Source organism: Lissotriton helveticus, chromosome 6 (genome assembly GCF_964261635.1).
Source record: "Lissotriton helveticus chromosome 6, aLisHel1.1, whole genome shotgun sequence".
Classification (NCBI taxonomy): domain Eukaryota; kingdom Metazoa; phylum Chordata; class Amphibia; order Caudata; family Salamandridae; genus Lissotriton; species Lissotriton helveticus.
The window spans coordinates 1,775,019,182-1,775,046,709 of record NC_136067.1 but is presented as its reverse complement, the minus strand read 5'-3'; the positions used below and the strand labels follow the sequence as shown (position 1 = coordinate 1,775,046,709).

Below are 27,528 nucleotides of genomic sequence, written 5' to 3'. Positions count from 1 at the left end.
TCCCAGGGAAACTCATTCAACACCACGTGGGACTCCATTTGCCTACAGCCCAGCCCAATCGCCAACAGCCTTTCCCTTGTTTAGCTGACCTACGCACAGGATACTCCACACTGTGGCAAAAGAGGTAACATGGCTGGCGTGGTGCGTGGCCGGTGCACCGGTGCCGACGGGCTTGCCATTGGTGCACCTATGGTTTGGTAGCAGGGCACCCGCTGCGCAGCCACACAGCTGCCTTGCTTTATAAGGCCTTAACAAGCTGCTCATTAGTGCAAGACTAGAGTGCGAACTTTGCAAAATGGTGCCCAAAATCGGGCCTTCTGCAGACAGAACATTCCATTTTAACCCTGGTTTTAACTTCAAAGTTGTTTCTCTGATGTTCAAAGCATGGAAACTTTATTTTAAGTGAGGATAGATGCCGTGAGCCTCGTGAGGTTAGGGTTCATCTTGTACAAAAAGCGAACTAAAAAAATAGTAATAAAATAATGCACCAATTCATCTCGTGATACTGAAGATTCAGAGTTGTGCTCTCAACTCTTACTCCAAAGATGATTCTTGACGTGCTGTCCCTTATCCACGCTGGCAGTGAAAATTTAACTTACTTCTGATTAAGAATTGGATCATCTGTTGTCTGATTTGAAGCTGTGTTGGGAGGAATGGCTATAGATACATACCTTGTTTTGACTTCCTAGGTTTTCTGATGTTTGCTAGTTTTGTCTCCTTTTGTTGTCATTGGTCAATAATGCGTTGTCTCTCTTTTTTTCCTAGTTTATGACGAAAAACCCCAACAAGCGGCTAGGCTGCATTCCTGCACAAGGTTTGGAGGAGGCCATCAAACAGCATGCCTTTTTCAAGGAGATAGATTGGAATCTTCTGGAAGAAAAGAAAATCAAGCCTCCCTTCAAGCCTCGGATTGTAAGTCCTAGTTGGATAAGTCAGTGTGGGCTAATGCTGGCAGTTCAATCTTGTGTTTATTTCTATAAACTTGATAGAACGCATTCAGCAGAGACTGTTTATAGGTAGGAACATTAGACATTCAGGAGGTAGGTCTTTCCAGTGCTAGAAGGCGGGCCTTGAGACTTTTTTTGTGGCTCTTAAGAGGCATTTCATAGTACTGACCTAATTAGCTTTAAGGTTTGTATTGTCATAAAGTTAAAGTAACCATTTGCTGCTGAGGAGCCGAGTCTTGAATAGCTTTGTGGACTAGGGGAGTACTTAAAACTTCACCCTGTACCTAGCACAAGTCAGACTACATATTGTTTACTCCAAGGTGGGTGAGCACATAGGCCTGTTAAAGAATGTCTGTTGGTTGAAATTGATAAGTTTGTCTTAGGGAACAAAAATGCATATGTGGGCAATTTGATCTGTAAGCTTTTGCTGTAATCCATTTTTCGGAAGGCTTGTGCATTTATCATGAATTTGGCTACATTGGATGCTAGAAATTAGTACATTTTCCATATTCAAAACAGGTGAAAGTGGGCAACTGTGATGTGGGATGTAACAAGTGACTAAGGACTTTGATCAGAGGTGAATTGTATTCCTATATTTCTAACAGAGCGTGAAGATTTCAAGGTGTCAGAGGAAAAGTGATGGAAATGTTTGGCGGGTGGGGTATGTTGAATATAGAAGCAAGGACCACCTTTTCATAAGATTTTAAAATTGAAAAGGGAAACTCCACTCAGTGATTGATGGCTGTGAGATAATAGTAGCTGGGGTGTGAAATAAGGGACGGAGAGGATTATAAGTGTATATCGATAAAATGAGAAGTCTTTGGGGGTTATAACATCCTTGAGTGTTAAAAGATGCCTGTAGTAATTCCAGAACTTTGACTCTTTTATAAATGGGTTGTGAGGGGGGGGGGCAAGGAGATTGAGAAGCCACAGCACACTCCAAAACACCCATTATTAAGGTATGGAAAGCACCACTTTAGGGATTAACCACATATAACAAGGAAGTGAGGATCAAGAGCATGAAGAAATAGTCAACTCTTTCATAAGCAGAGGAAAAGCAGAAAGAATATTAATTGAGAAGTAGTTGTGATGAGCTGGAGAGACAATGCTGGAGACAGGCATGAACTTGATGGTAGACTTATAGAAGTGAATTCAGGAGAGATAGTGCATGCTTGAACCTGTTAAACATGAGTCTGTTCATGAAAGGAATAGGAACTTCCACACCGGGTAATGTTGGAAGGAGAAGAGGAATCAGCCATAGCTTTGTCTAACCAAGGTATGACAAGCACCAATTTTTAGCTGTCCTGGGAAGTTAAAGATTGAGATCATGCAAGACCAACTGCTAGGTGACAACGCAATCGGCTAAATTATGTGAGGGGAGAATGATTCATCAGAAGTCCATGAAGAGTTGAAACAAAGAATGGTGACATTTTCCCATTGTCGATTTGGGATAAATTCTTATTTGGGCTCTCCATCTGATGTCCTGAGCTTCCTGCACTGAATTTCCATGTTGTTCTTGGGAAGAGATATGCTGATTGTTCTATTGCCTCTCACCCATCGGTGCACAGGGCTGCAATATTTTCTTCTGCATCCATTTTGTTCTATCAGTGTCTTCATGGTGGAATACTGCGTTAAATATGCTTTTGAAGGGTAGTGGTAGTTATGCAAGAGTTAACTAGCAGAATATTGACAATTTAGTACTATTAATTACTTTTTGTCTGCTACCAGCTGGGGATTATACTCCCTAATCTGAGGTTGTCCTGTCAGAACAAAACATGATTGCAGATTGATTAATATGCTTCACACCCAGGTCTTTAGTAGGGATTACATGTGTTCTTATTGTTTTTCTTGAAATGGATTATGCTTTCTTTAGAGTGTAACCATTTGATTAGAAATGGTGCTTCAGATAAAAGTAGTGCTACCAATAGATGAAATGAAATGAAATGAAATGAAAAATTGCATTTGTATAGCGCATAACTGCCCTAGGGCCTCGCAGCGCTTGAAGATAAAATGGTTTAGCGCAGGCTCGGGGCAGATCAGCAGGATTTAGCAAACAAATGCGTTTTCAAGGCCTTTCTGAATGAGAGGAGGTTGCTATTTCCTCGGATGGCAAAGGGGAGGGCATTCCAAAGTCTGGTCGCCGAATGGGAAAAAGAGCGGCCACCCCAACGGGCTTTGTTAATTTTAGAGGAGGTGGCCAGCTGCAAGGTACCAGACCGAAGGGGGCGTGCTGGGACATAAGGCGTGACCAAAGGGTGCAGAATCGCTGGGCCTACACGGTGAAAGGATTTGTGCATAATGCACAAAGCTTTAAACTGCACTCTGGCAGCCATTGGGAGCCAGTGGAGGTCTTTCAGAGCCTTCCTCGCCGACTGCCGACGGGAGAGATTGAACAGTAGGCGGGCCGCACTGTTTTGTGTGACCTGAAGCCTCTGCAGTACCGAAGCCGGTGCTCCTAGGTAGAGAGCATTCCCATAATCCAGGCGAGAGAGAATCAGGGCCTGGACCATGGTCCTCCTTGCCTGGAAAGGGAGCAAAGGGAGCACCCGCCGGAGCATCCTCATTAGTCCAAAGCAAGTGGCGGCAGTCTTAGTAGCCTGGACCGAGAAATCAAGGGCGGTGTCAAGCCAGATCCCGAGGCTCTTTATCTGGGACTTGGGGGCAGGAGGAGCGCCAAGACATGGTGGCCAGATGGGTGCAAGAGCAGACGGGGAGGGATTTCCGAGTAGAATGATGTCTGTCTTCTCCCCGTTAAGCTTCAAACAGGAGGCTTGCATCCATCTGGCAACAGCCTCTAGACAGGGGCCTAAGGTGTCGGATGATCCATCTGCGTGGTCTAACGAGACCACAAGCTGCGTGTCATCCGCGTAGGTGACTATACGCACACCAAAGCGATGGACTATCCTGTCCAGAGGTTCCATGTAGGCGTTAAAGAGGGTCGGGCTCAGGGAGGAGCCCTGAGGGACCCCACACCTGAGAGGGTGTTTGGGAGAGACTATCTCACCCTCGAAGACCTGGAAAAAGCGCTCACTCAGAAAGGAGGTAAGCCAGTCTAGAGCCGCGCCCGACACGCCCATGCCCGCCAGTCGGTGTAATAGCGTGGCATGGTTCACCGTGTCGAACGCGGCGCTAAGGTCTAACAGGATAATGGCCACCTTTCCTCCCCGATCCAAAGTCGTTCTTGCTTCCTCTGTAACCGCTAACATAGCGGTTTCTGTGCCATGTTGAGGGCGAAAACCTGTCTGGGAGGCACGCAACAGACAGTTGGACTCCAAATAGTCTGTTAAGATATTGTTGGCGTGCCTCTCCAGCAGTTTACTCAGCCAGGGGAGCAACGAAATGGGGCGATAGTTGGACAAGTTGCTCTGGTCCAGGGAGGGCTTCTTGAGAAGCGCCCTCACCATGGCGCACTTCCAGGGGAGTGGGACCGACCTGGCCACGATGGAGGTGTTCAAGGCTTCCAGGATGACAGGACGAATAACGTCCAGTGCCTTGACAAGGATCCGGGGGGGTGCCGGGTCATTGGGAGACCCGGAAGAAACTTTAGAAATTAATCTATCCAGGCTGCCGGCATCAAGAAGCGGAATTATATCCAGTTTGCAGAGAGCCGGAGAATCAGCTGGCTTAGATGGGACGGAGGGGGCGTTGACCGTAGGATTACTAAAAGAAGAGTATATGGTCGAAATTTTCTTGGAGAAGAAGGCAGCTAGCTCATTACCGCGGTCTTGTGCCCCTTCAGCAGTAGGACGCTCAGCCGGGGGTGAAATAAGGGACTTGGCTATCCTAAAGATTTCCCTAGGCGCGTTGGCTGCAGCACTAATTTTCCCTTCGTAGAAGGAGGTTTGCGCCAATTTAATCTCTGATTTATAGAGCCTTATTGCGGACCTATAATCATCTTTCCTAGACAGAGAATGGTCCTTCCTCCACGCTCTCTCTAGTTTGCGGCAGTCAAGCTTTAATAACCTCAGAGCAGGAGTGTACCAGGGTGCAACTTTAGGTCTTCTGATGAGTTTACAGGGGCGTTTGGGAAGAACTCGGTCTAGGGTGCTGGAGATCCAGTGATCAAAGTTGCTAGAAGCAGAGGCAGGGGTCAAGGCCCTTCTCGGGGGGTCTTGAGTGAGAGCCAATGTCCAGTCGGTGAGGGGAAGTGAGGACCATTTCCTGCCCATGTACTTGGTAGAGGCCTCACGGGGGGAACAGGAGTTAGAAAGCCAGGTGAACGGTATCAAAAAATGATCAGTCCAAGGCAGTGGAACAGGGGACTCTACATTAAGGTTGGTATTACTGTATATGTGATCAAGGAGATGTCCCTTCTTGTGGGTCGCCTGATGGCCTCTCTGGCAGAGGTCTAACGCTTGCATGTTGGCACGCAAGTTATTAGCTGCCATATCCTGGGGGTCATCTGAATGGATGTTAAAATCCCCAAGCAGGGTGAGGTTAGATGAGGTCAAGACTGCGTTGGCAGTGAGATCAGTAATTTGAGTGATAAAATTATTCAGGGAACCCGGTGGGCGGTAGAGTAAAATACCAGAAAAAGTGGTGGTAGGGGAGAGATCAAGTGCAAAGTGTAAGCTCTCGCAAGTTAAGAAAGGCTGTCCAGAGCACCACCAACAGTGGAGGTGCTCCCTTCTGTAAGGTGGGGAGGGGGGCAAAAGCTGCAAAATGTAATTTTGCCAATGACACCGAAATTCCTGACATTACTCATGGTAACTATTATGGACATTTCTGTTGATAGAATGGTGCTAGGAATGATTTCTAATTTAACCAGCCTTTTTTATTACAGTGTCTCACACAACCATGTTTAGTTTTGCTATCATAAATAACATTTAAGGAAATAATCCTATTACATTGATTTACTATGCACTTACAATTTTCAAACAAGAACATCTCTATTGAATTTATCCTTAGCAGCCTGTAAAGTTGGCATCTTTGTTTCCATAGTAGATGGCAACTTTTTTTTTTAAAGATTGTCCATTAGTGCAAAAGTTTTCCGACCGGGCCTCGCAGCTAGTTTAATTATGTGGGCTCGGGCACAACATCATTTGCAATTAAGTTAACATGGTTTTGGGGGTTCAAATAATCACTTAAAAAACAAGAAGTCATTCTTACCCATATCCTACAGAAATCCACATAAAATAGAGAATGCACAGCCACCACAAAACCCAACACAGCTGTATTTAGAGAGATTGTGCCTGTTGTGAGGTGTTCTGGCTCTTCCCCTACAGGGGCCCTATTCACAAAGATTTCACTCTGAGTAGTTGTGTCTTTCGCGGCCTTTCTGAGCTATATATTCCTCCTGAATATCCGGGCCTGATTAAAAAAGCATTTCTTTTATGTAGTTTTCTCTAACTCCATACTTAGGTGTGACTTCCATGAATAAGACATGCATATTCCCTGGGAAAAACTGTTTTTTGGTTTGGCATTTTTTTCCCTTGAGCAAACCTATCTTACACCTGGCAAAACATGAGTAACCCACGCATAAACCTAGAGTAAAACGGAATTACTGACAGACTCAATCTGGAAATTCGGGTGTATTTCACTTTTAGGACAGAAGTAAAACGCAACTATTCCTAGTAAAATCTTTGCGAATGTAGTCCAAAGTGTCTAAAGATCACTGACCCTTCTGATGCTCCTGAGATAGAGATGCATACAATGCAAACCAAAATGCATAGCACTTGGCTGGAAGTGCATAGACTTGATGCTGGCTAAGCAAATGTTTTTCATTCTTAACATTTTGTGGTACTCCCCTGTCCCTGTGGTATCAGATGAATCCAGAATTCCGTTTTTTTCTTTTTTTAGAGGTTATTAGAAGGATTCTAGTGGATGTGACTTTTTTTGATTAGTTGACCCGATTTACATTCAATGTTTTGTAAGGTGGATTTCTGAGAGGAGAGGCGGTGCCCTTGGTGGTAAGACACACTATTAATAGCAGTATGTGAATGCGGTAGAGTGGGTGCTGAGAGACTCGAAATGGATTGCTGTGGTGCCAACATTTTCATTGCCAATTGTTCCTGATGTTTTCCTTTGCACCTTTAAATAGCATTTATCTGCTAGTCAAAGGGCATATTAGTCTCAAGATTGCTGCAGTTCTGCACGCCCAGACATTTTTGGACCCGCTAAGCATTGGCTGTGTGGGATATAGAACGTGCCACACAACTTCCCATCAAAGCGGGTTCCAAAATATTTAAAAGTTAAACAATTTTTATTATGCTTCTAATAATGTGCAGCGAGCTTGCCAAGGTTCATGTCCTGGTGTCTGCAGAGTACACTAGGCTAAAATCAAAATAGTCTAAATTCTGAAAGGAATCAACATATTTCTGTGTGCCCGTGACTTTCTGCATGCACTGCAGTTCCAGGTCCCTCTGAAGGCCAAATGTAGACTGAGAACCAAGGAGCTGCTATAATGGGTGGATGGACAACAGGGATAATCAGCTGTTCAGCCGGGTAAACAGACCTGATGAACATATCCAATTTTCTTGTAGACATGTATCCAGTTTGCCCTCCCAAATCACCCTAGAGGTAATCGGGCTTACTTGCTGCACTCAGTACAATAGAAGACTGGTCTGGGCATATTTTTGTTTAGCTCCCAGTCCACCATCAGTACCTCTCATTTTCCTCAGTGGTATTTCTATTGAGAAGTTGTTTTACTTGAAAAGAAGAGATACATAATCCTTTGGTCGCCACAGAGTGGCGTCACTTTCGGTTAAGTCGAACCAGCTATGTCAGTTTGAGGCAAAGGTCCAAGAAATAGCTCTCCTGAATGTTGACGCTTTCATCTCTTTTATGCAAATTTCTTCGATTGAGTGCTGAAAATAATTGAAATAGCTTTATTCGACACTTAAGTCATAAAAGCACATAAAGATAAAACACATACATACAATAAGAATAAGAGAACTTAAAAAGTACATTCCAGTATGTGACATCACAGCATACAATAATTAAAATAATAAAGGAAAAGAAGATAAAACAGCAGTCAAATTCTGTCCCCATAGAGCTTCGTAATTAGATATGAATGCCAACTTCTAGACCCATAAAAGGGTAATCAACGTGCAAATATTCTACCGCCGTGCTTTGGCAGGGAGGGTGACCTACATTAAAACCTATGAATAGCTGCAGCATTCTTTAAGATTCCATGTAACACAATAGTTGTATCCTGACTTTAACAATTGTAATACCAATCAATATTTAGAGGCGTATTGGCTTTAACATATGCATGACAAAATAAATACATCAGGCCATCTGCCTCATTTTCTTATAGCTTTTCATGTTAAAGAGATCAGCCGTATAGCTTTGTTTATTGATTTTTCACAATACCCACTTCAGACCTCATGTATTGAGCATAAGCTTTCCCACCACGCAAAAAGTGCAATACAAACAATCTTTTTCAGTGGAACCACACTCTGTCTGTCCAGTCAAATGCTGTGCCTAAGGCAATCAGCATGTGGACAAAGCCAAACCTTTGGCAAGCTCTTTTTATGTTGATAACATAAGGCAAAGTGTCAGCTGCACTTTCAAGCCTGACCTAAAAAGGAACCATTCTCAGTAGAGTCATGCATTTATGTCAAGTGTGGTGTAATTCCTTTGAACTGTATCAGAGAGCAAAAATTCCTATGCGGCATAAAGCGTGAAATGGTACTTTTAAGTCACCTTGCATAACTTTATCCCCTATTCATATAACTAAAATACATTTAAAAGGGCGAATCCGAGTTACTGGAGTTAGGCAGGTCTAGCATGTTCCAAATGTAAGGCACATTTAGCAGAAAGTGCCAAGGTTATTAGCCAATCAAATAAGCAATTGCCTGTGTGGGTGTGTGTGTTTAATTTATAATTTGCCTAAATTAGCTTCACAGCTAGTTACAAACTGTGATAGACATTTGCACTAACCATAATTTCAACACAAATCTAGGTTGGAAGGTTGTTTGGGTTTCCAGCAAGTGTGAAACTTTCCAACCATCTATCAGTCCTCTGTGTCTGCCAGCTGTTGAAAAGTGTTTGAAACATGCCCTGTCGTTGTGGCACATGAGGCATTTTAATGGCATCCGAGCCAGCCCAAACTTGTTGTTGTTCTTTGCAAAGATGCACCCTTCACTACTGAGTGTTTGAAGAATGTTTTTTTGGCCTGTGCGCAGATTCTCCTGCGCAGAAGGGGTGGTACTAAAGGCAGGTCATGGCCTTATTGAGCCCGTTCGCTTATGGGCCTTAAATACAGATTGCCTCTTCGAAAATGGGGATTTAATGCCCCTGAAAACTTCACCTCAAACATATCTTTGTTCTATTCATTGTCCCCCTTTTCCAACACCTGCAGCTTAATTTGGCAAAAGTGATTCATATTTTTAATTTAGAGCGTTGTAAGAGAAAATATGCATCAAACCATATGTTCTGCTCTATTTCGAACCCTGTAACAGTGTAGTGGTATTTATTGCCATGTACACTTCGTTAATCACCTTCCTGAGCTCTGCATGCTAACTACAGCTGAGCACTGCCCTCAAGCCACCCATTACCATGTCAAAAACTGAATGTGTCACACAGCAAAATATCACTGAACACTAAAATGGGTGATAAAAGGAAGTCATAAGATAATTACATGTTAAACTAGGTCCACTAGGCTGGCCATAAGTCTTCGCCTGATAAAATTATTATTGTTGCACTTGCATCATAGCCGTGGCCTTGCTCAGGTCCCTTTGGACGCCAAAGGAAAGTGAACTCTAAAGTCTGCAGCTGCAATCAGGACCAGATTCCATCACTGAAGGCTACCAGGGCCACCTGCACTCAAAGCCAGATTCAGGTAGGAGGCTCTCCTGAGGCTCAAGCACTTCTCATTCCTTTTGAGCATTTCACAATCAACCTCAGGTAGACTGGTCGCCTTTGTGCTTCCCTATCCCCTTGTATCTTTGTCACTCAGTTCAGCAGCAACACCATGGGTATTAGGAAGCCTGTACAGGGTCTAAATTGGTGGACACCACAATAATCAGACTCTCTGGAGCAGACCGCATGCCGTCTGCTTTCCGTACGTTATTGCAGCAGAAATATTGCTTCACCATATTATCCAACACAGCTACAAAAGCCTCTGTGCTACTGATTTCCAGCTCATCCCAGTTCATGTCTATTGAGTTCTGAGGGTGCTGGAAACCGATCTTTGTAGATCTTGAAAGTCATAGCATAGGCATTTGTCAATCAACGTACAATGATCACCTCCCTCTACTCTCTTTCTTGGAAAAAACAAAACTCATTATTCTTTGGCACTTATTCAATTAGATATTGTCACAGTCGCAATATTCCTGAAATACTGATAACGAAGAAGGTCATTGCCTGTTATTGTGGCCACCCGTCCATAGGAATATTTTGTCTACATGTCCTAAAGCACAATGATAAAATGAAGTCAACTATTTACAACTAGCCTGTGCATCTTTCTTCCGTTCTAAGGGGTTTCAGACTATCTAAATGTAGCCCCCTATTACTATGGAGCCCCTTCTTGTAATGAGAGACACTGCACAGCTCCCTGCCCCCAAGAAGAGTCCGAAGGTGCCGTAACCTATGCTAACCTAGAGAGGTCCTCTCTTACCTGAGTGTGGGGGATGGCAGTGTGCAGTATCCCAGATGTGAGTAAACCATAACACTTGAGTGAAATTAGAATGCAGGGCATGTAACTTCAAATCAGTGCAAGCATGTCTCAGGATCTGGCAAAATGTCCTCACTCTCCATCAATTAGCAAAATCCCTAAGTATTTTGGTTGGTAGTAATCTTAGGTGCTGTGAGTAAAAAAAAAAAAGAAAGGGATACTCATTTCGGTACTCAGCAATTTGAGATGAGAATCTTGATATGTCCCTGATCCCCTTTGGCTACTCAGGAGTCCAGTTACAGTACTAAACCCCATAGGAGTACAGGAGGCGGTCCAGTTTGTGGAGCCTTTGATCCTGCTCCCAATTGTAGAATGCAGTTACAGTAGTTGACTACATTGAGAAGCAATACCGATAATCTCACCATGGACAAGATATCTGCACCGCTTTTCATTGAGGAGACTAAAGTCAAGGGTATTTTCACCAAGACCAGGGGAATTGTGAAAAATATTCGGAACAATCTCAACGGATGCTGAGATTCACAGAAGTGTTTACATCTTGATATGTATGGACTAAAGTAGAGTGGGCAGAGTTGAGGATCCAGAAAACAAGCTATAAGTATTCAGAGCTATTTATTGCAGCTATAAAGCATAACACCCTCTGGAGTGAAGCATCTCAAGAACGACCTCTTATTGGACTCATTGCAGTAACAGAATGAATACAATAACAAATCTAGTGTACTTTTGGCTTGGTGTTTAGGTTTAGGACATTTTGTCTTACCTCTGGATTAAGTATCCTGGGTGAAGTGCTTGGACCGTGTCAGGTTCTGAGCAGGGGTTAAGCCATGTTTCCGCGAGGGCAAAACTTCAGGCCCAAGATCCTTTAGCAGCGTGAAAATCTCGGTCGTATGTTTGGGCAGGGATCTGCAATTAAGCGAAAGTAGCTGATGGGTGGGGCCACTTAGAGCAGCGGTGGAGACCAGTGGGGTAAATCTGAAATCACAATAACGGCATTTATCCTTATATTCGTGCCAGGACACTCCCAAGTAACAGAGCGCGTTATAAAATGGTTTATACATACATATACATACATTCGTCCAAAGAAATGCTATGCATACAGCTAGGACCAGGAATTTTGTTTAGCTGTTTCATCACAGCGCTGGGATAGCGGAGTGTTTCTGGGGGCCCAGGTGCCGGGGTTCTGGCCCCTGGTCCCAGTCGGGCACGGACGGACGCAGATGAGCTTGCCTTAGGCACACCTTCTGCCGGCAGCGGCGTGGTCGCGCCATCTAGCGTATTTTTTTGTACCGCTTTGTTCACCATAAGTTGGCAGGGTATGGTCAGACGTGAGTCCCTTGCTCACTTTGCCACTGGATTCAAGCAAGCCTGGCTGAAGACGGCTGACATGCCAGAAACCGGTCCTAGAAAGCTTGTTTCCGGTCCAGGGAAGGCATGGATTGGCAGTTCGGGCTGGACTGTTCCCATGAGGCACAGGGTCAGACTAATTTGCATATGGCTATGTCTGAACTGGGGTGGCAGAGTGGGCTAAAGAACGGTGATGGATTAAACCCAGATCTGTTAACTGGGTGTAAGTGTTTGATTGGTTCAGATGCTCCGTCCATCACCACCCCCTTTTGTACATCTAGCGTATTTATGGCGTCAGCTGTGCGTTGGGTTCAGCAACTAGAACGCTAACCCGGCGCCTACCCAGCGTGAGCCTTTGAAGTGTGCAAATTACCTCCCCCCCCCCCGAGCATTGAACACAGCTCCCTAAGTCAGAACAGGTACTGTCACAGGTTAGAGCGTTTTAAAACAAGTGTAAGTGATAGCAGCAATGTATTTTAAAAAAAGCAATGCAAGACTTAACTTCATGACAGTAAATTGGGCTCCAGTTTCTCATAGATAGGCTTTGTTTCTTGCAATTGGCTATGCAAGCTTGACAAAACAGTCACTTGCTTTCCTAGCCAAAATGTTTTAGTTGGAGTCTCAATTAATCTGGTTTAAATTTATAGACTATCTCATTTATACATTACTTGGGAGTGTTGGTAAATTCAGAACACCTTACTGAATGCATCAAAGTCAAATGCGGAAGGGCTGTTTGTCGATTAGGGACAAGCACGTTCTAAACAAATCAGAGAAAGTAACATCGGCAGAAAATGCGTGTACAAAAAATCTGTGAAGATGATTGGTGTGAGTTCTGTCGGAATCCAATTTCCATGTTTCTCGGTCATTGACAGTTTATAGTCTTTGCTGGTGGTTGCAGATGCTGGACACATGCACTCACTTATGTCGACATTGGCTTACTTTTCATCATCAAACATTGATCCACCGTAAATGCAAGAACACCAGAAATGATAGCAAGAAACAGAAATAAAGTATATGGTGGTGGAAGAAAGGGGCTTGAGGTGGAATCAATGTGAGGCATTCGTGGTATTCTGCAGCCCTTGCCTTTGGTATTGACAGCTGCAGGCTCCTAAAAAAAACTTAGGGCCACTTTAGTTATTGAATTCTTATTATGATTATTATTACTACACATTAAGCAATAACATTGCTCTCTAATAGTTGCTAATTGTGGCATTCTTCACAGCCACACATTCTTATTTTGGTCTGTATCTTGTGTGACTAGAGCTCATGTATTAGCACTTTCAAAACTCATGTGAATGATTGCTGTTCAGTATCAACACGTTATGAGTGATGGTTGATTATATGTCCCTTTTATTCTTACGTCAGTGTAAACTAGAGCATTATGTAACATTCTCAAAATTGAATGTGCCCAATGCCAAATTGAAGGCTGCATATTTTGGTCTGGCTGCAAATTTCTCAGTACAAGTTGAGAAGTGTAATTGAATCTGTTGTTGAACAAAACATATCCTTAGAAACACACACTCTCTTCTAACATTTAATACTGTCAGTTCGTGAATAGTAGTTTTTAAATAATGTATCAGATAGTTACTGTATGAAATTATTTTAAAATAGATTTCAAGTATTCACTGGGAGATGTTTGGAATAGGAGACGATCTGTTTGCTAATTGTTGTACTTATTACCTATATACCTTGTGTGCTGCTTTACAGTCTATATCCTCTGATTTTATTAAAGATGTGTGAAGCAACAGCACTGTACCATAAGCTTGGGAAAAAGTAGCGACCATTGACCCTAATATTATCCTGTACAGACACACATATGGCTGATCAGATAAGTTTGTGAATCATGTAAATTTGCAGCAATGCATTTTATCCTAACGAAGACTCAAAATAGCTTCAACAATGTTCAAAAAATAAAATTTTGAGTGGATGTGGTATTCCAATTTTCAGGTAAGGGCAATAATTGTGACCAAATTATAAACTTTTTTAAAACAGATTACAACTGGAGAAATATTTTAAAAACATGCTTGTTTTTTTATGAGAAAAATGAACATGTTTGCCGTACATATTACAATGCCATTTTTAAAAAATTGCTCCAGGGCCATGCTGATAGTTTAACAAACAGAAACATGCATGATATTTTTGCCAAATACTACTCTACATTTTGTGCAAACACTTTGGAATATTAAGTGATCCTGCTCTCGCCTACTCCATTTGCCAGTTATTATTATATTGAAAATAAGGGTATTTGAACTCCTGTTATGAGTGTCGCTAACATTGGCCGTTGCTTAGCTACAAAACTGTGATTTGTTTTGCAATAGCCAATACTGAAGTCCTTGCGAAATCTTTTGACGTTTGAACATATTTCGAGACTTCTAATCTGGTATTTTGCCTATTTTTTCCTTTTTTTACAGAAAACAAAAAGGGATGTTAATAACTTTGATCAAGATTTTACTCGGGAAGAGCCAGTGTTAACACATGTGGATGACACCATTGTCAAGCAGATCAACCAAGAAGAGTTCAAGGGGTTCTCGTATTTTGGTGAGGAGCAGCTTCCATGATTGCACCAGCGGTGGTTGAAAGCAAAGGCTGAAAAGACTGCTTCTTGAAAAATGATTTAACGTTACTGAGGTTCAGTGGACTGAGATCTGCTTCTCCTACCTTGAACCTGCCTCTCCATTTAAATGATCTATTTATTGTTGTTTTCTTTCGTTTGTGGATCTTGGAGCAAGTTTTACTCCTGTTTTACAGAACAATGAAAACTCATATATGTAAAAACAAAAGCTGTAGATGTGGCACACTGCTGTGTTATTGTAGGACTCATGATTTTATTCCAGCTCGAAGATCTCTTACTGAAGTTCTCTCTTTGTCCGAGTCTCTTAACAACTTGAAGAAAAAGAAGCTGGGCTTTCGAAAGGAATGGTTTTAAATTATTATTTATTATTGTTCGTATTTTCATTACAACACTCGTGGATAAAATGGAGAAGGTACATTTCTTCAGCGCATGTTTTCAATAAAGGTCAGTTACGTAGGCAAGGAGTTGAGAACCCTTGATGGGGTGTAATGCTAATGGCCCACACCATTTGTGCTCTAGCACTCGTGTGGGGGAGGCATTGTGAACTTAGCACACAAAGAAGGTCACCCTTAAGCAGGTGGGGAGTTTGGCAGAATCAGCGTCCTATCTATGGGTCAGAGTAGCACGGTCTGTACACCTCACCAGTGACTACAAGGGGGAGGTTACTGAAGTATTTGCTGGACAACGTGGGGGCATTCGTGCTGTGATGCAATGGGCCAAATATTTCTTTATATGCTGGTGACGCGGCAACACAATCGTTTTATCTAATTGTAGAAGAAAGAAGCCATTGACTATTCTAGAGGCTGCTTGTAAAGGGCTAAGATGTTATAGTGGATGGATGCTCCAAAAGCAGACACCTCTGTGTTCTGGCTGGGCTTTCCTTCACATGTTTTGTAGACAAGATGGATACCCTGTGCAAGGATACTTTAGCAAAGTAAGCCTAAAACAAAAGAAGCCATTGATTTAATATGCTGTTACATTGTATTTTTTAAAAATGACTATTTTGTGTTCCTGTTAGGTTTTTAGTTTTAAATACCCTCCATAATTATTCTATTTATTTGTCCCTGTGGTGTGTTCCATTTGCACACTTGTACAGACCCTTAGTACTACTGTCTTTTAGATGTGGGAGATCTAAAAATGAAATCTATGTTATCCGAATATTATGAGGCGAGGGATATCCTTGTGGCATTCTGTGAACGTATGTTAGAAGACTGAAGATCAAAAGTTCAAAACTGACATTCTTAAAAGATGTAAATGCATTTTTTCTTTATATGTATTAACAAAAGCGGTAACTAGATACAGACGATATTACTAATGTGAAGTTACCTCTTGTAGACATGCTAACAGTGTTATGTACTTTTTTCAGAGAGTACTCAGTGTTTGTCTGTGTATATGTATTGATGAGGTCATATAAGATATATTTTACTGGACTGAATCTTGGGCAGTTTTGGGGGTTCAGCTCAGCGATGCACATGAACTCCCTGCTGCCCCTAAAAAATATAAATGCGAAAGTGGTGCTTCGAGGCACTTCTTCAGCCTTTGTACAGGTGAGACTTTGTACATAGTGTTGCTGCAAAGCCTGTGGGGTACATTGATTATGGAGGTGTCATCTGCTGCATGTTCAGGCATATTCTAAAGGTTAAGTCTGTCACAGAATACTTACAATAAATGTCCATGTGCAATACTCTGTATATGTATTGGTTAAAGATTTGCTGTCAGAAAAATGGATTGGATTTTCATTTTGTTATGAAAGGTGTATACAATATATTAAGCTATCCCAGATCTTGTATAGTTCTATTAAAGCTGTTAAATGGTAACCATAATGGAGGGAAGTGCATTTGCATATTACAGGCGGGTGGGCATGGGGTGGGCAGGGTTAGCATCTAGGTCATTTGACGTTTAGGGGCAATCTTGGTCACAAGGAGCAAGTACATTTGTCACAGTCCTGTGCCCAGCAGCCATTGGTCCCTTGAGTCCATGGAAGACAAACCGTTCCACTTTCTTTTTTTTTAATAACTCAGGTGTAATTATTATATATTCATATGATGGTTTAAAATATGAAATATTTTACATAGTGTATCAGTTTAGTTGTCTGTTGCAGTACAAGTGGTGTGTAACGGATTAGACCATAGATTCGTATTATTTATCATCAATAACTTTGTAAACTGAGGATGGGCGGAGAGGGAGGGGGGAAATCTAGCGCCTGGAATGGAGTACAAGCACAGGAAAATCTTAATGGCTGCATCATCTCATATTTGTAAAGGCAAAATGTTAATACTGCCCCTAGATGTCTTAAAAACAAAAAATGTGTTTGATGTGTCACTACAGGCTAGCTCTTTTTTGCCCATCTGGGCAAGAACTTACCTAATGTTAAGTGCCCTTTTTCATAGTTGAATAGGTGGGGTTGAAAGGCCAGCAGCTGTATTGTGTGTTGCTATTTATCTAGCAGGACAGGCTTTTCTGCAGGTGTTAAGTCACTGATTCGAATGTAGTGAAGTGTAGAGATGGTGAAAAGATGCTGTACATTCTACAGCACATAGGTAAGTAGGGTGCCCAGTGGGCTTGATTGCTAACAAGAGGTCCCTCTGTGCTTGAACAGAGGACACTGCACCTATTGTCACGTTTTCTTTTGCCTTCATTTTGGGACCTATTCATACCGCTTTATCTGCCATTATTTGTCTTTTTTCTTTTGTTTTAGGTATAACTTACTTCTGAATTTTCTAGCGTAATACATTTAAACTTACAGAAAGAATTAATTAGGGCTGACCTAAGCATGTCTTGCTCCTGCAAATTAGTCACACCAAAGACTGCAGTAAGCCAGCTACTACTCACAGAAAATGCCTTGTGATTCAGGCGTGGGAATTTAGTAGTAATTCATAGCCAAAAGAGGAGTAAAAGACAACTGCTCCCAGTAAAAGCCTTTTAAATCAGGTCTGAAAATTCAAAAGTGATACACAATTGGGAAGAAAGCAAGACACCCCTACTTGCAGAAAAAGCTTTGTGAATCAGGTCCTGTAATCTCTCTATCAAAATATTGAGTTTTTTCTTTTGACCGCATGCTATCCACTATTAGCATATTGTTAAGGTAAGTATTGTGGATTTAATCAGTGCTTAATTTGAACCTGTGGTTTCTGATGTTCGGCACCGGCACTTAATCCTCAACTCTGGCACTTTTCATGAGCACCAGTTAAGGACACATTCATTTACGGGGCGATTAAGTGATGTTCCCAGAATCACAGGATGTTGTGCCGATGCCGAAACTGGAACCTGGTTCCCCAGCTCCAAAGTCGGCGGCTCTGGCCATTACGCCACATCCTCTCCACAGTAGTTGGTTCTGTTTTTAGCCAGCGCTAACAGGAGAAATGCGCATGTGCAAGCAGCCGCTTGACGAGAGCTCCTGCACTTATTTCTTTTACAAATTAACCACTGGATTTAATAATAGTAAATCTATCCTAATGCAGGCATACTTACTCTGTTAGTCAATATTCGGGAGTAGATCTAAATGCAGGTCAGTAATCCTGAACGCGATATTTTAACATACAACTGCTAAGTAGTGTGGGAGTAGATGTTTCTTCAACGCAAGCAAACTGGTCTTCTCTCTCGGGCTTAGATTAGCATGCCTGTCTGCTACAATCAGGGTTCGTTTTGAAAAGAGATGTTTAAAAAAAAACACAAAACACAGATTAGCACACTGTTGCATTTATTATATTGACTTTTTTTTCAGTAAAATGAGTGCAACATGCCAAAAAGTAAGCATCACTCTTATTGTGTTCTCTTAAATTACTGATTATTCTGTTGAGTGGAAATACAGTTTCTTCATATGTCAAAAAAGCATTCTCTCCAAAAAGGCTAAACATTACCTCTTTTTAAATTATGTGCAAAATAGGTCTGGTTAGCTATAAAATGTATTCATTTTGGTTTTGTATTGTGAGGCTTTATTTGTACAGGATTTGTTTTTCTTATGGATGTATTTTAAATCTCTTGCCATTCATTAGTGTTATTACATTGTAAACATTATTACTGTGCCAAATGTACTGTATTCAAGAGGATGTGAATGTGTATTGTTTCAGAACCTAATAAATACAATGATGGTAAATTTAGATTGCAATTGTTTATTCATAACTTTTCTCATCGGTATTTTTTTCTCCTTTTACCATATTTTATTATGTTGTCGGAACTCGTTGTGGCACAGGGTGGGTCAAGTGGTGCCTTCAGGCGTGGCTCCTCCACGAGAAGAGCCATCCCCTGCTCAGATCAGCAGACAAAAAATAAAATGATGATAAAATAATTGTATTATCATTTTATTTTTTCCTGACTGCGGAGCAGATACGAATCAAGGACGGGGACAGGCCATGGCAGGGAGGAGGAGAGTTTAGGCAATGTAAGTGCAAATGTTGGTTTGGCTGACCTTCTTGGGATGGCCAAACCAACATGTGCAATTCGATTTCTTCAACCCAGCTGTGTTGCACAGCTGTGTGAAAAAAAGGCACAGGCTCCCTGTGTCTGAGCCAGTGTCAGACCAGCCTGCTCAGGACACTCCTGGTGCTTCTCTCATGCTTCGCATTGCATGAGAGCAGCATCTGGATTGGGTGGGGCGCCTGTGCTGTGTGGCCACTGAACTGCTGGGAAGAGAGGAGCATCAAGGTAACTGGCAGCAGCCGGTAAGTCTTTTTTTATTTATTATTATTCCTCTAACTCCCCCCCCCCCACCTCTATGGCACCCTACCACTTTAGATTGGTGGCAGCTGCCACTGGGTGCTTTGTACATGGTGGCAATGGTATATCTGTTGCTCATTTTACTGGTGACCTTAGACTGTGGCTGAGAATCAGAGGAAAACTAAAGTACTTGGACTTTAATTAATTTCAAGATTTCTTCCATTCCCCCTTTCATACTGGATTATTACTGCTGCTCAGAAGACAGGCATAAAAGTGTGTAACAAGCTGCATTCCTGTGTTTTATTTATAAATTGTGTGCTAAAAGAGGAGTAGTGCTACATTTTTGTTGTGGTAAGGGTGTCTGGTAGCAGACACAGGTTTGTAATGAAGTGATGGTCACACTGAAAGAGACCATTAGTTATAGATTCCTTAGCTTAGAATTACCCCCAGGCGTCAGACTGGATCCGGAGAATTTTTCTCTTCGCAGTACCCCTGCGCATCGGTTGGTGGCGTACGTTGACTCCACGCCCGTCATCGGTGTCGTGTTCGCCAAGATGATGTCGCAATGTCTATTTACACGCCGCCCCTGCGTACTGACGTCAGTTCTTTCTTTTTTCCGCGCCAGTGTGCAGATCCAGAGAGAGCTTGCCCCTTTGTCACTTTTTGACTAACTTTTTCTCTGCTTTTGTTGGCATCTATTTGAATCTTTCGACTCCTGGCGTTGAGAGATGTCACATTGCCGGACCAGATTCATGCTGTGCGAGGCCTGTAACCGCCTGATGTCGCTCATTTACCCCCATCTCATGTGCCTCTGGTTGCAGGAGCGCGATCACGACCCGAAGTCATGCTCTGACTGTCGGGCCAAGAATCCAAAGTCTTTGGGGGAGTGTTCCTGAAAACTCTTGGAGGCCCGGCAATCGGCTCTGCGCAGTTCGAGGTCCCGGTCGAGAGGGAGGTCGCAGGAATTGTTGCAGAGCCACCACCACCATTCATCATCAAAATGAAACGAATGAAATGAAAATTGCACTTCTATAGCGCGTAACTACACGGAGGCCTCGCAGCGCTTTAGACTGAATACTGGTGGCAAGCTCAGGGGAGATCAGCACATCTTTACAAACAAGTGCGTTTTTAAAGCCTTTCTGAAGGAAAGGTAGTTATTGATTTCTCGAAGGGAGAGGGGGAGGGAGTTCCAGAGCCTGGCTGCGGTATGGGAAAAGGAACGACCACCCCAACGGGCTTTGTTAATTTTGGTGGCAGTTAACAGTTGCAGAGAACTAGAGCGTAAGGCTCTAGACGGTGCATAGGGTGTAGCTACAGGGTGCAGGATTGCTGGACCAGTGCGGTGAAAAGATTTGTGCGCAATGCACATGGCCTTGAACTGGACTCTGGCTGCTACTGGGAGCCAGTGAAGCTCTTTCAGAGCTTTTTTTGCTGACTGCCAACGGGGGATGTTGTACAGTAAGCGGGCAGCACAGTTTTGTGTGACCTGAAGCCTATGGGTCACTGCTGCTGGGGCTCCCATATAAAGGGCATTCCCATAATCCAGGCGGGAGAGGATCAGGGCCTGGACCATGATCCTCCTATCCTGGAATGGGAGCAGGGGAAGCACCTTACGGAGCATTTTCATCATCCCGATGCAGGTGGAAGCAGTTTTTGTGGCTTGGGCTGAAAAATCAAGCGCTTTGTCCAGCCAGACTCCCAGGCTCCTAATCTGGGGTTTGGGAGGAGGAGGCAGGCCAAGAGATGGAGGCCAGATGGATGCTAGGGCAGATTCAGGGGGGTTGCCCAACAGCATTATATCTGTTTTCTCCCCATTAAGCTTGAGGAATGAGGATTGCATCCATCTGGCAACAGCCTCTAGACAGGGACCTAAGGTGGAGGATGATCCCGCAGAGTGGTCCAATGAGACCACCAGTTGGGTGTCATCTGCGTAGGTAACAATACGCACACCGAAGGGATGGACTATCCTCTCTAGGGGCTCCATATAGGCATTAAAAAGAGTAGGACTCAGGGAGGAGCCCTGGGGTACTCCACAGCTGAGAGGATGTTTTGGGGAGACCGACTCACCCTCAAACACCTGGAAGAATCTATTGTCCAGGAAGGAGGTAAGCCATTCCAGGGCCGCGCCCGACACGCCCAAACCACTCAGCCGATGTAATAGTGTAGAGTGGTTGACCGTGTCGAACGCAGCACTGAGGTCAAGTAGTATGATGGCAGCCTTACCTCCCTGGTCCAGCACAGCTCTAGCTTCTTCCGTCACCGCCAAAAGAGCGGTTTCGGTTCCGTGCTGCGGGCGGAACCCTGTCTGAGAGGCACGGAGCAGACTATTGGACTCGAGATAGTCCACTAAAATTTTATTAACGTGCCTCTCAAGTAGCTTGCTCATCCATGGAAGTAAAGAGATGGGGCGGTAGTTGGCCAAGTTGTTCTGGTCCAAAGTAGGCTTTTTCAACAAAGCCTTGACCATCGCACACTTCCAGGGGGGCGGGACGGTTTTGGAGGCGATGGAGGCATTAAGGACATCTAAGATGACCGGACGAATAACGTCTATGACCTTAATGAGAGTGTGGGGGGGTGCATGGTCATTAGGAGATCCCGAGGTGATTTTAGGGATCAGCCTGTCTAATGATAAAGGGTCAAGAAATGGAAATGTTTCGAGTGTACAAGGGGTGGGGAGATCAGGGACCGGAGGGGAGATGGGTTTGGTGTTGTCATCACCAGTGGTGAATGAAGAGTAGATAGCCTGGATTTTCTGGGAGAAAAAGGTAGCAAGATTGTTGTACCGGGTTTGTGTGCCGTCTGATGATGGACGCTCAGGGGGTGGGGATATTAAAGATTTAGCAATTTTAAAAATTTCCTTGGGCGCATTAGCAGCCATATTAATTTTCACGTCATAGAAGCGGGATTGAGTGGCAAAGATTTCCCTTTTATAGAGTTTTATGGCGGCTCTGTAGTCGGCCTTCCTCTGTTGAGAATGGTCCTGCCTCCACGCTCTCTCGAGTTTGCGACATGATTGCTTCATGGTTCTAAGGACGGGTGTGTACCACGGAGCAACCTTAGATCTTATTATTGATTTTAAGGGGGTGAAAGGGAGAACTTGATCGAGGGTGCTGGAGATCCAGTTGTCGAAGTTGATCGTGGCAGTGTTGGGGTTAGTGGACCTCTGAGGCGGATGTTCAGTAAGGGCACGTTCCCACTCAGGGAGCGGAAGAGAGGACCATTTCCTTCCCCGGTGCTTATTAGGCTTATGGAAGATTGGGGGGGCTTATGGACCAAATAAAAGGTATTAGAAAATGGTCTGTCCATGGAAGTGGGATGGGGTCTCAACTTTTAGATTATCTAAGTTGCTATAGATATGGTCCAAAAGGTGTCCCTTGATGTGAGTCGCAAGAAAACCCTTTTGGCGGAGATCGACAGCCCCAAAATCTTTGGGATCTTCAGGTAAGTCGAAGCACAAGACGAAGGCGAAGAAGCAGCGTCGCTCTTCGCATTCTCCTCGTCCGTCGGCTGACGCGACATAGGACCCGGAATGTCGTCGCTCTCCAGCTCCATCTTCGGAGCCTGCTCCTGGGATGGCGCCATGCTACCCTCCATTTCCCGGTGCCGGAGCATCTCCTGCCCAGCTTTGAGCTTTCTACGATGCACTTCATAGCATCTTTGGGCAGCCCGACACTTCTAGCGTGCCTTCGGGCCCTGCGGACTCAGCTGGGGGCTCTGGGCCTTCGATGTCGGCGACTCCGGCTGGTCAACCTCACTGTCCCTTCCCTGGCGTCGATCCGACACTCCAGACGCTGGTCGTGCCCCCGACCGGCGCCAACCCCAGCCTTCCTCTCGACTTGGAAGAAAACAACAGGAGTATAACCCATTGACCGGATTGAGATCTGGGTATATATGTGTTTTGAGCAAATGTATCTCAATCGGATTCAATGAGAAAGGCAAATATACGTGCATGTACAAGACATTTCAAGGGCGCAAAAGAAGAAGAGACTCTCGGTATCAATTTTGGAAAGTGCATGTAGCATCATATATTAAAATCACATCTTATACAGGACAGTTGTAAAAGCACTGTTGGCATAAAATGCGAAGGCAACCCAGGGCTTTGTGCACTTGGTGCTCATGAAACAAAGAGTGACGGCGCAAGTGACAGGTGGGAAAACACAGCTAAGGACGCAGGGTGACAAAGTGAAAAACATCATGTACAAAAGCAATGGTTCGTCATCAATAAATGGATAACAAATATTTGTTTGGGAACCAAGGTTGAGAGTGCGCCGTGAGTCGCGCTGTACGTAGGGTCGCCAGCGTTTCAATCCGATCTAGTCAGGATCTTCATCAGGACCGGGTTGCCAGTTTGGTAAGTGATGTGGGCAATGAGCAGTACACTCTGTACTGTCCAAGTACTGTCCGGTGATGCTTCGAAGGGCTAGGCTGTGGGTTCCTAACAAGTGGGAGATCCTACTCGGAGCACTCGAAGTAATCCAGGTATTGTTTGTTACTGCTTGAACATTCTCGATGTGGTGTTCGTTGGAAGACACGATTTGGGGAACAAAGGTAGGCGGAGGTGCAGTGTCGGAGCCCTCAACTGCAATGTGCCTCCAGCTTAGTCAATGCGGACCTGGGGGGCACGGTCGGACCACCGATGCACTGCCGGAGTCCTGTAGTAGGTACCTAATTACAGAGTTGAGATTGCCGCCGAATTAATCCAGGGATCATCGGGTGGCTGTAGATATACGAGTTCACCGAGTAGGATCTCCCACTCTTTAGGAACCCGCAACATAGCCCTTCGAAGCATCACCGGACAGTACCTGGACAGTACAGAGTGTACTGCTCATTGCCCACATCACTTACCAAACTGGCAACCCGGTCCTGATGAAGATCCTGACTAGATAGGATCGAAACGCCGTTGACCCTACGTACAGCGCAACTCACGGCGCACTCTCAACCTTGGTTCCCAAACGAATATTTGTTATCCATTTATTGATGACGAACCATTGCTTTTGTACATATTGTTTTTCACTTTGTCACCTTGCGTCCTGCGCTGTGTTTTCCCACTTTTCACTCGTGCCGTCACTCTTTGTTTCACGAGCACCAAGTGCACAAAGCCCCCTTGGCTTGCCATCACATTTTATGCCAACAGTGCTTTTACAACTGTCCTGTATAAGATATGATGTTAATATATGATGCTACATGCACTTTCCAAAATTGATACTGAGAGTCTCTCCTTCTTTTGCGACCTTGTAATGTCTTTTACATGCACGTATATTTGCCTTTCTCATTGAATCCGATTGAGATACTGTTACTCTTGACTTGGACATGGCGCTGGGCCGACATAGCTCGACATCGGCACCGGTGCCAGAAGGTACGTTTGTGCCTCTGTTCATTCCTGGTGTTCCTTTCAGGCCTGAATGACAACCAGAGGAGGGTGAGGAAGACTGGGAGGGGTCGTGGACCTTTTGGCTGATCAACTTGAGGAGCCGGACTGGCGAGAGGACCTGGGTGAAGCCAGTGGTCTGGATACCTCCCCAGACCTTGGAATGCTCGCCCCCTACCGTGGCTAAGGAATAGGGAGCATCATACACAGTGGTGTTTCGTAGAGTAGCTGAGGCCTTGGCCTGGAGCTTCCTATGGTGTCAGTCAGGACTAATCTCCTGACAGAGGTGCTTTTACTGGCAGGCCCCTTTGCAGCCACTTCTGCCTCTCAATTAAGCCCTCACTGATGTCTTTCTGGGCAGTTGGTCCAAGCCCAGCACAGGGGCTCTTGTGGACAGGATGATTGCTCGACGCCACCGGCCGGCCCCGGGCAACCCACTTTTCCTCTTCCAAAACCCGAACCCCGATAGCTTGGTGGTCCAAGCCTCGTCCTCCAAGGGCACAATCCCTACTGCTCTCCCAGATATGGAATCCTAAAGGCTGGACCACCTTGGGAAGAAGATGTTTTCTTCCTCCAGCTTCGCATTGCAGTCGGTGAATACTGCATGCCTCTTTGGCCATTATACCCATACAGTTTGGGATATAGTTGCCCAAGTCCTGGCAAAGTGACCGGAGGAGGCCGAGGCCGTTCCCACCCATGCAGTGGCTGAGGGTCTAGACGCAGCTAAATTCACCATCAGATGTGGGCTAGATAACACCGACTCGCTGGGCAGAGCAGTTTCAACGTCAGTAGCCCTAGGGTGCTACGCCTCGTAGAGGACATCTTGTTTTTCTGGATATGTCCAGTCTACTTTACAGGACATGCCCTTTGATGGCCGTCGCATTTTGGTGACAAGGCAGACACGGTGCTCGAGCGCTTTAAGGATTCTTGGGCTACAGCCAGATCCTTGGGCCTCACGGCAACCTCTTGCCCCACGCAGTCTGCCTTTTGCTCCTTTCATGGCTACGGAAGGGGTGCCCAACCACATTTGACCCAGTATAGCCACTGGTTCAACGAAGCTGCCCAGCCTGTGGTGGCCTTGGACTTGGGACTCAGCGACGTGGGTCTGGGGCCCAATCCCCCTGCAGCAGCCTCCAAACCCTCCTAGTCCGACCTTTCAGGGCTACCAGAGGCCAGTGGGCGTCAGGATTCGCCATCCCCTCCCCCACTGGCAAAACATCACGTCGGACAGGTGGGTTTTACAGATAGTCAGAAGGGGCTACTCCCTCCCCTTTGAGACTACCCCTTTCTCCATGCCACCATCCTTCTATTGCATGCCGGAGGATCACTTGGCTCTTCTCCATCAGGAAGATGCAGCTCTCATGGCCAATGGAACTATCGAAAGGGTCCCTGTGCCATAAGTAGGTTATGGTTGCTACTCCCACTATTTTCTGGTATCCAAGAAGGAAAAAGTCCTGCGTTCTACCTTAGACCTCAGGGCCCTCAACCGCTTCCTCCGGAATGAGAAGTTCAAGATGCTCACATTGACTCAGGTCCTGTCTGCCCTTGACCCCGGAGACTGGATGGTCGTGTTGGACTTGCAAGATGCATATTTCCATATCCCCGTTCTGCCGGCCCACAGGCATTACCTATGGTTCACGGTAGGCCACGAGCATTTTCAGTTTACTGTGCTCCCCTTTGGCCTTACCAGTGCCCCTCAGGTGTTCACAAAAGGGCGGTGGTCGCAGCTCATCTGCGTAGATCAGGGGTTCCAGTCTTCCCCTGTATCGACGACTGGCTGTTGAAGGCATGCTCGCCCCAGGCTGTCGTCTCCCACCTCCAGTCTACGGCGGACCTCCTGCACTCACTGGGGTTCACTATCACCGTGCTGACGGCTCACCTGACTCCCTCTTAGAAGCTCCTTTTCTTCAGACCAGTTCTGGATGCAGCGTAGTTTTGGGCTTATCCTCCCGAGCAGCGAGTCTGGGATATTCGGGCTCTGATACCGATGTTTCAGCCTCTATCCCTGATTTTGGAGAGATTGACTCTGAGACTTCTGGACCTCATGGCCTCCTGCATCCTGCTGGTGAATCATGGCAGGTGGCATATGCGGGCTCTGCAGTGGGACCTGACGTTCCAGTTGGCGCAGCATCAGGGCCCACCTTTCTGACATTGTCCAGATCTCGGAGGAGACTGCACGTCAATTGCAGTAGTTGCTCAAGAACCAGAATTGGGTCCGCGGCAGATCCCTCTTCCTTCCCCAACCAGAGATGACAGTAGTGATGGATGCGTCACTCCTTGGATACATGGTCACCTGGGAGAGGTGGAGATTAGAGGTCTTTTGTCTACGGAAGAGTCCGGTCTCCACATCAACCTTTTGGAGCTCCGGGCGATCCGTCATGCACTGAAGGCATGCCTTCATTCTGTCAAAGGCAGAATAGTGCAGGTGTTCACAGACAACACTACTGCCATGTGGTACTGCAACAGACAGGGCGGAGTGGGGTCGTAGACACTATGTCAAGAGGCTCTTCGCCTTTGGATATGGCTAGAACATCAGGGCATATCCCTGGTGGTTCAACACCTGGCAGGTTCTCTGAATGCCAGGGCGGCTGAACTCAGCCATCAGTGCATGATGGATAACGAATGGCATCTTCACTTGGAGGTGGTGCAAGGTCTCTTTCAGCAGTGGGGAGAGCCTAAGTTAGATCTGTTCGCCACCGAAGAGAACACACACTGTCAGCAGTTCTGCACGTTGGCATTTCCAATGTGGCACTCGCTCAGTGACGCTTTTCATCACAAGTGGAATTGCAACCTCCTGTACGCCTTTCCGTCTGTACCACTTCTGCCCTGAGTGCTGAAGAAGATCAAGCACGACCGGGCCCAAGTCATTCTTGTGGCTCCAGACTGGGCATGAAGAGTCTGGTACCCCAAGCTCTTGAGCATGAACATCGATCCTCCAATCAGACTGCTTCTTCGGGAGGATCTTTTGTCGCAGCTGCAGGGGACAGTCCTCCACCCGAACCTGGCCAGCCTCCACCTACTTGCGTGGAGATTGAGTGGCGACAGTTGACAGCTTTTGATCTTC

At 45.1% G+C, this 27,528-nt stretch overlaps 1 protein-coding gene across 1 annotated transcript in view; it reads left to right on the top strand.

The window, feature by feature from the left end:
• PRKCE (protein kinase C epsilon) overlaps positions 1 to 18,542 on the top strand; it is a 1,245,727-nt gene extending 1,227,185 nt beyond the window's left edge. The window contains exons 15-16 of the mRNA XM_078649672.1: positions 766 to 912; positions 14,280 to 18,542. Coding sequence (XP_078505798.1) covers positions 766 to 912; positions 14,280 to 14,426 — 294 coding nt within the window. The 3' untranslated portion in view covers positions 14,427 to 18,542. The remainder of the gene's footprint in view (positions 1 to 765; positions 913 to 14,279) is intronic.
• Positions 18,543 to 27,528: the final 8,986 nt, after the last annotated feature.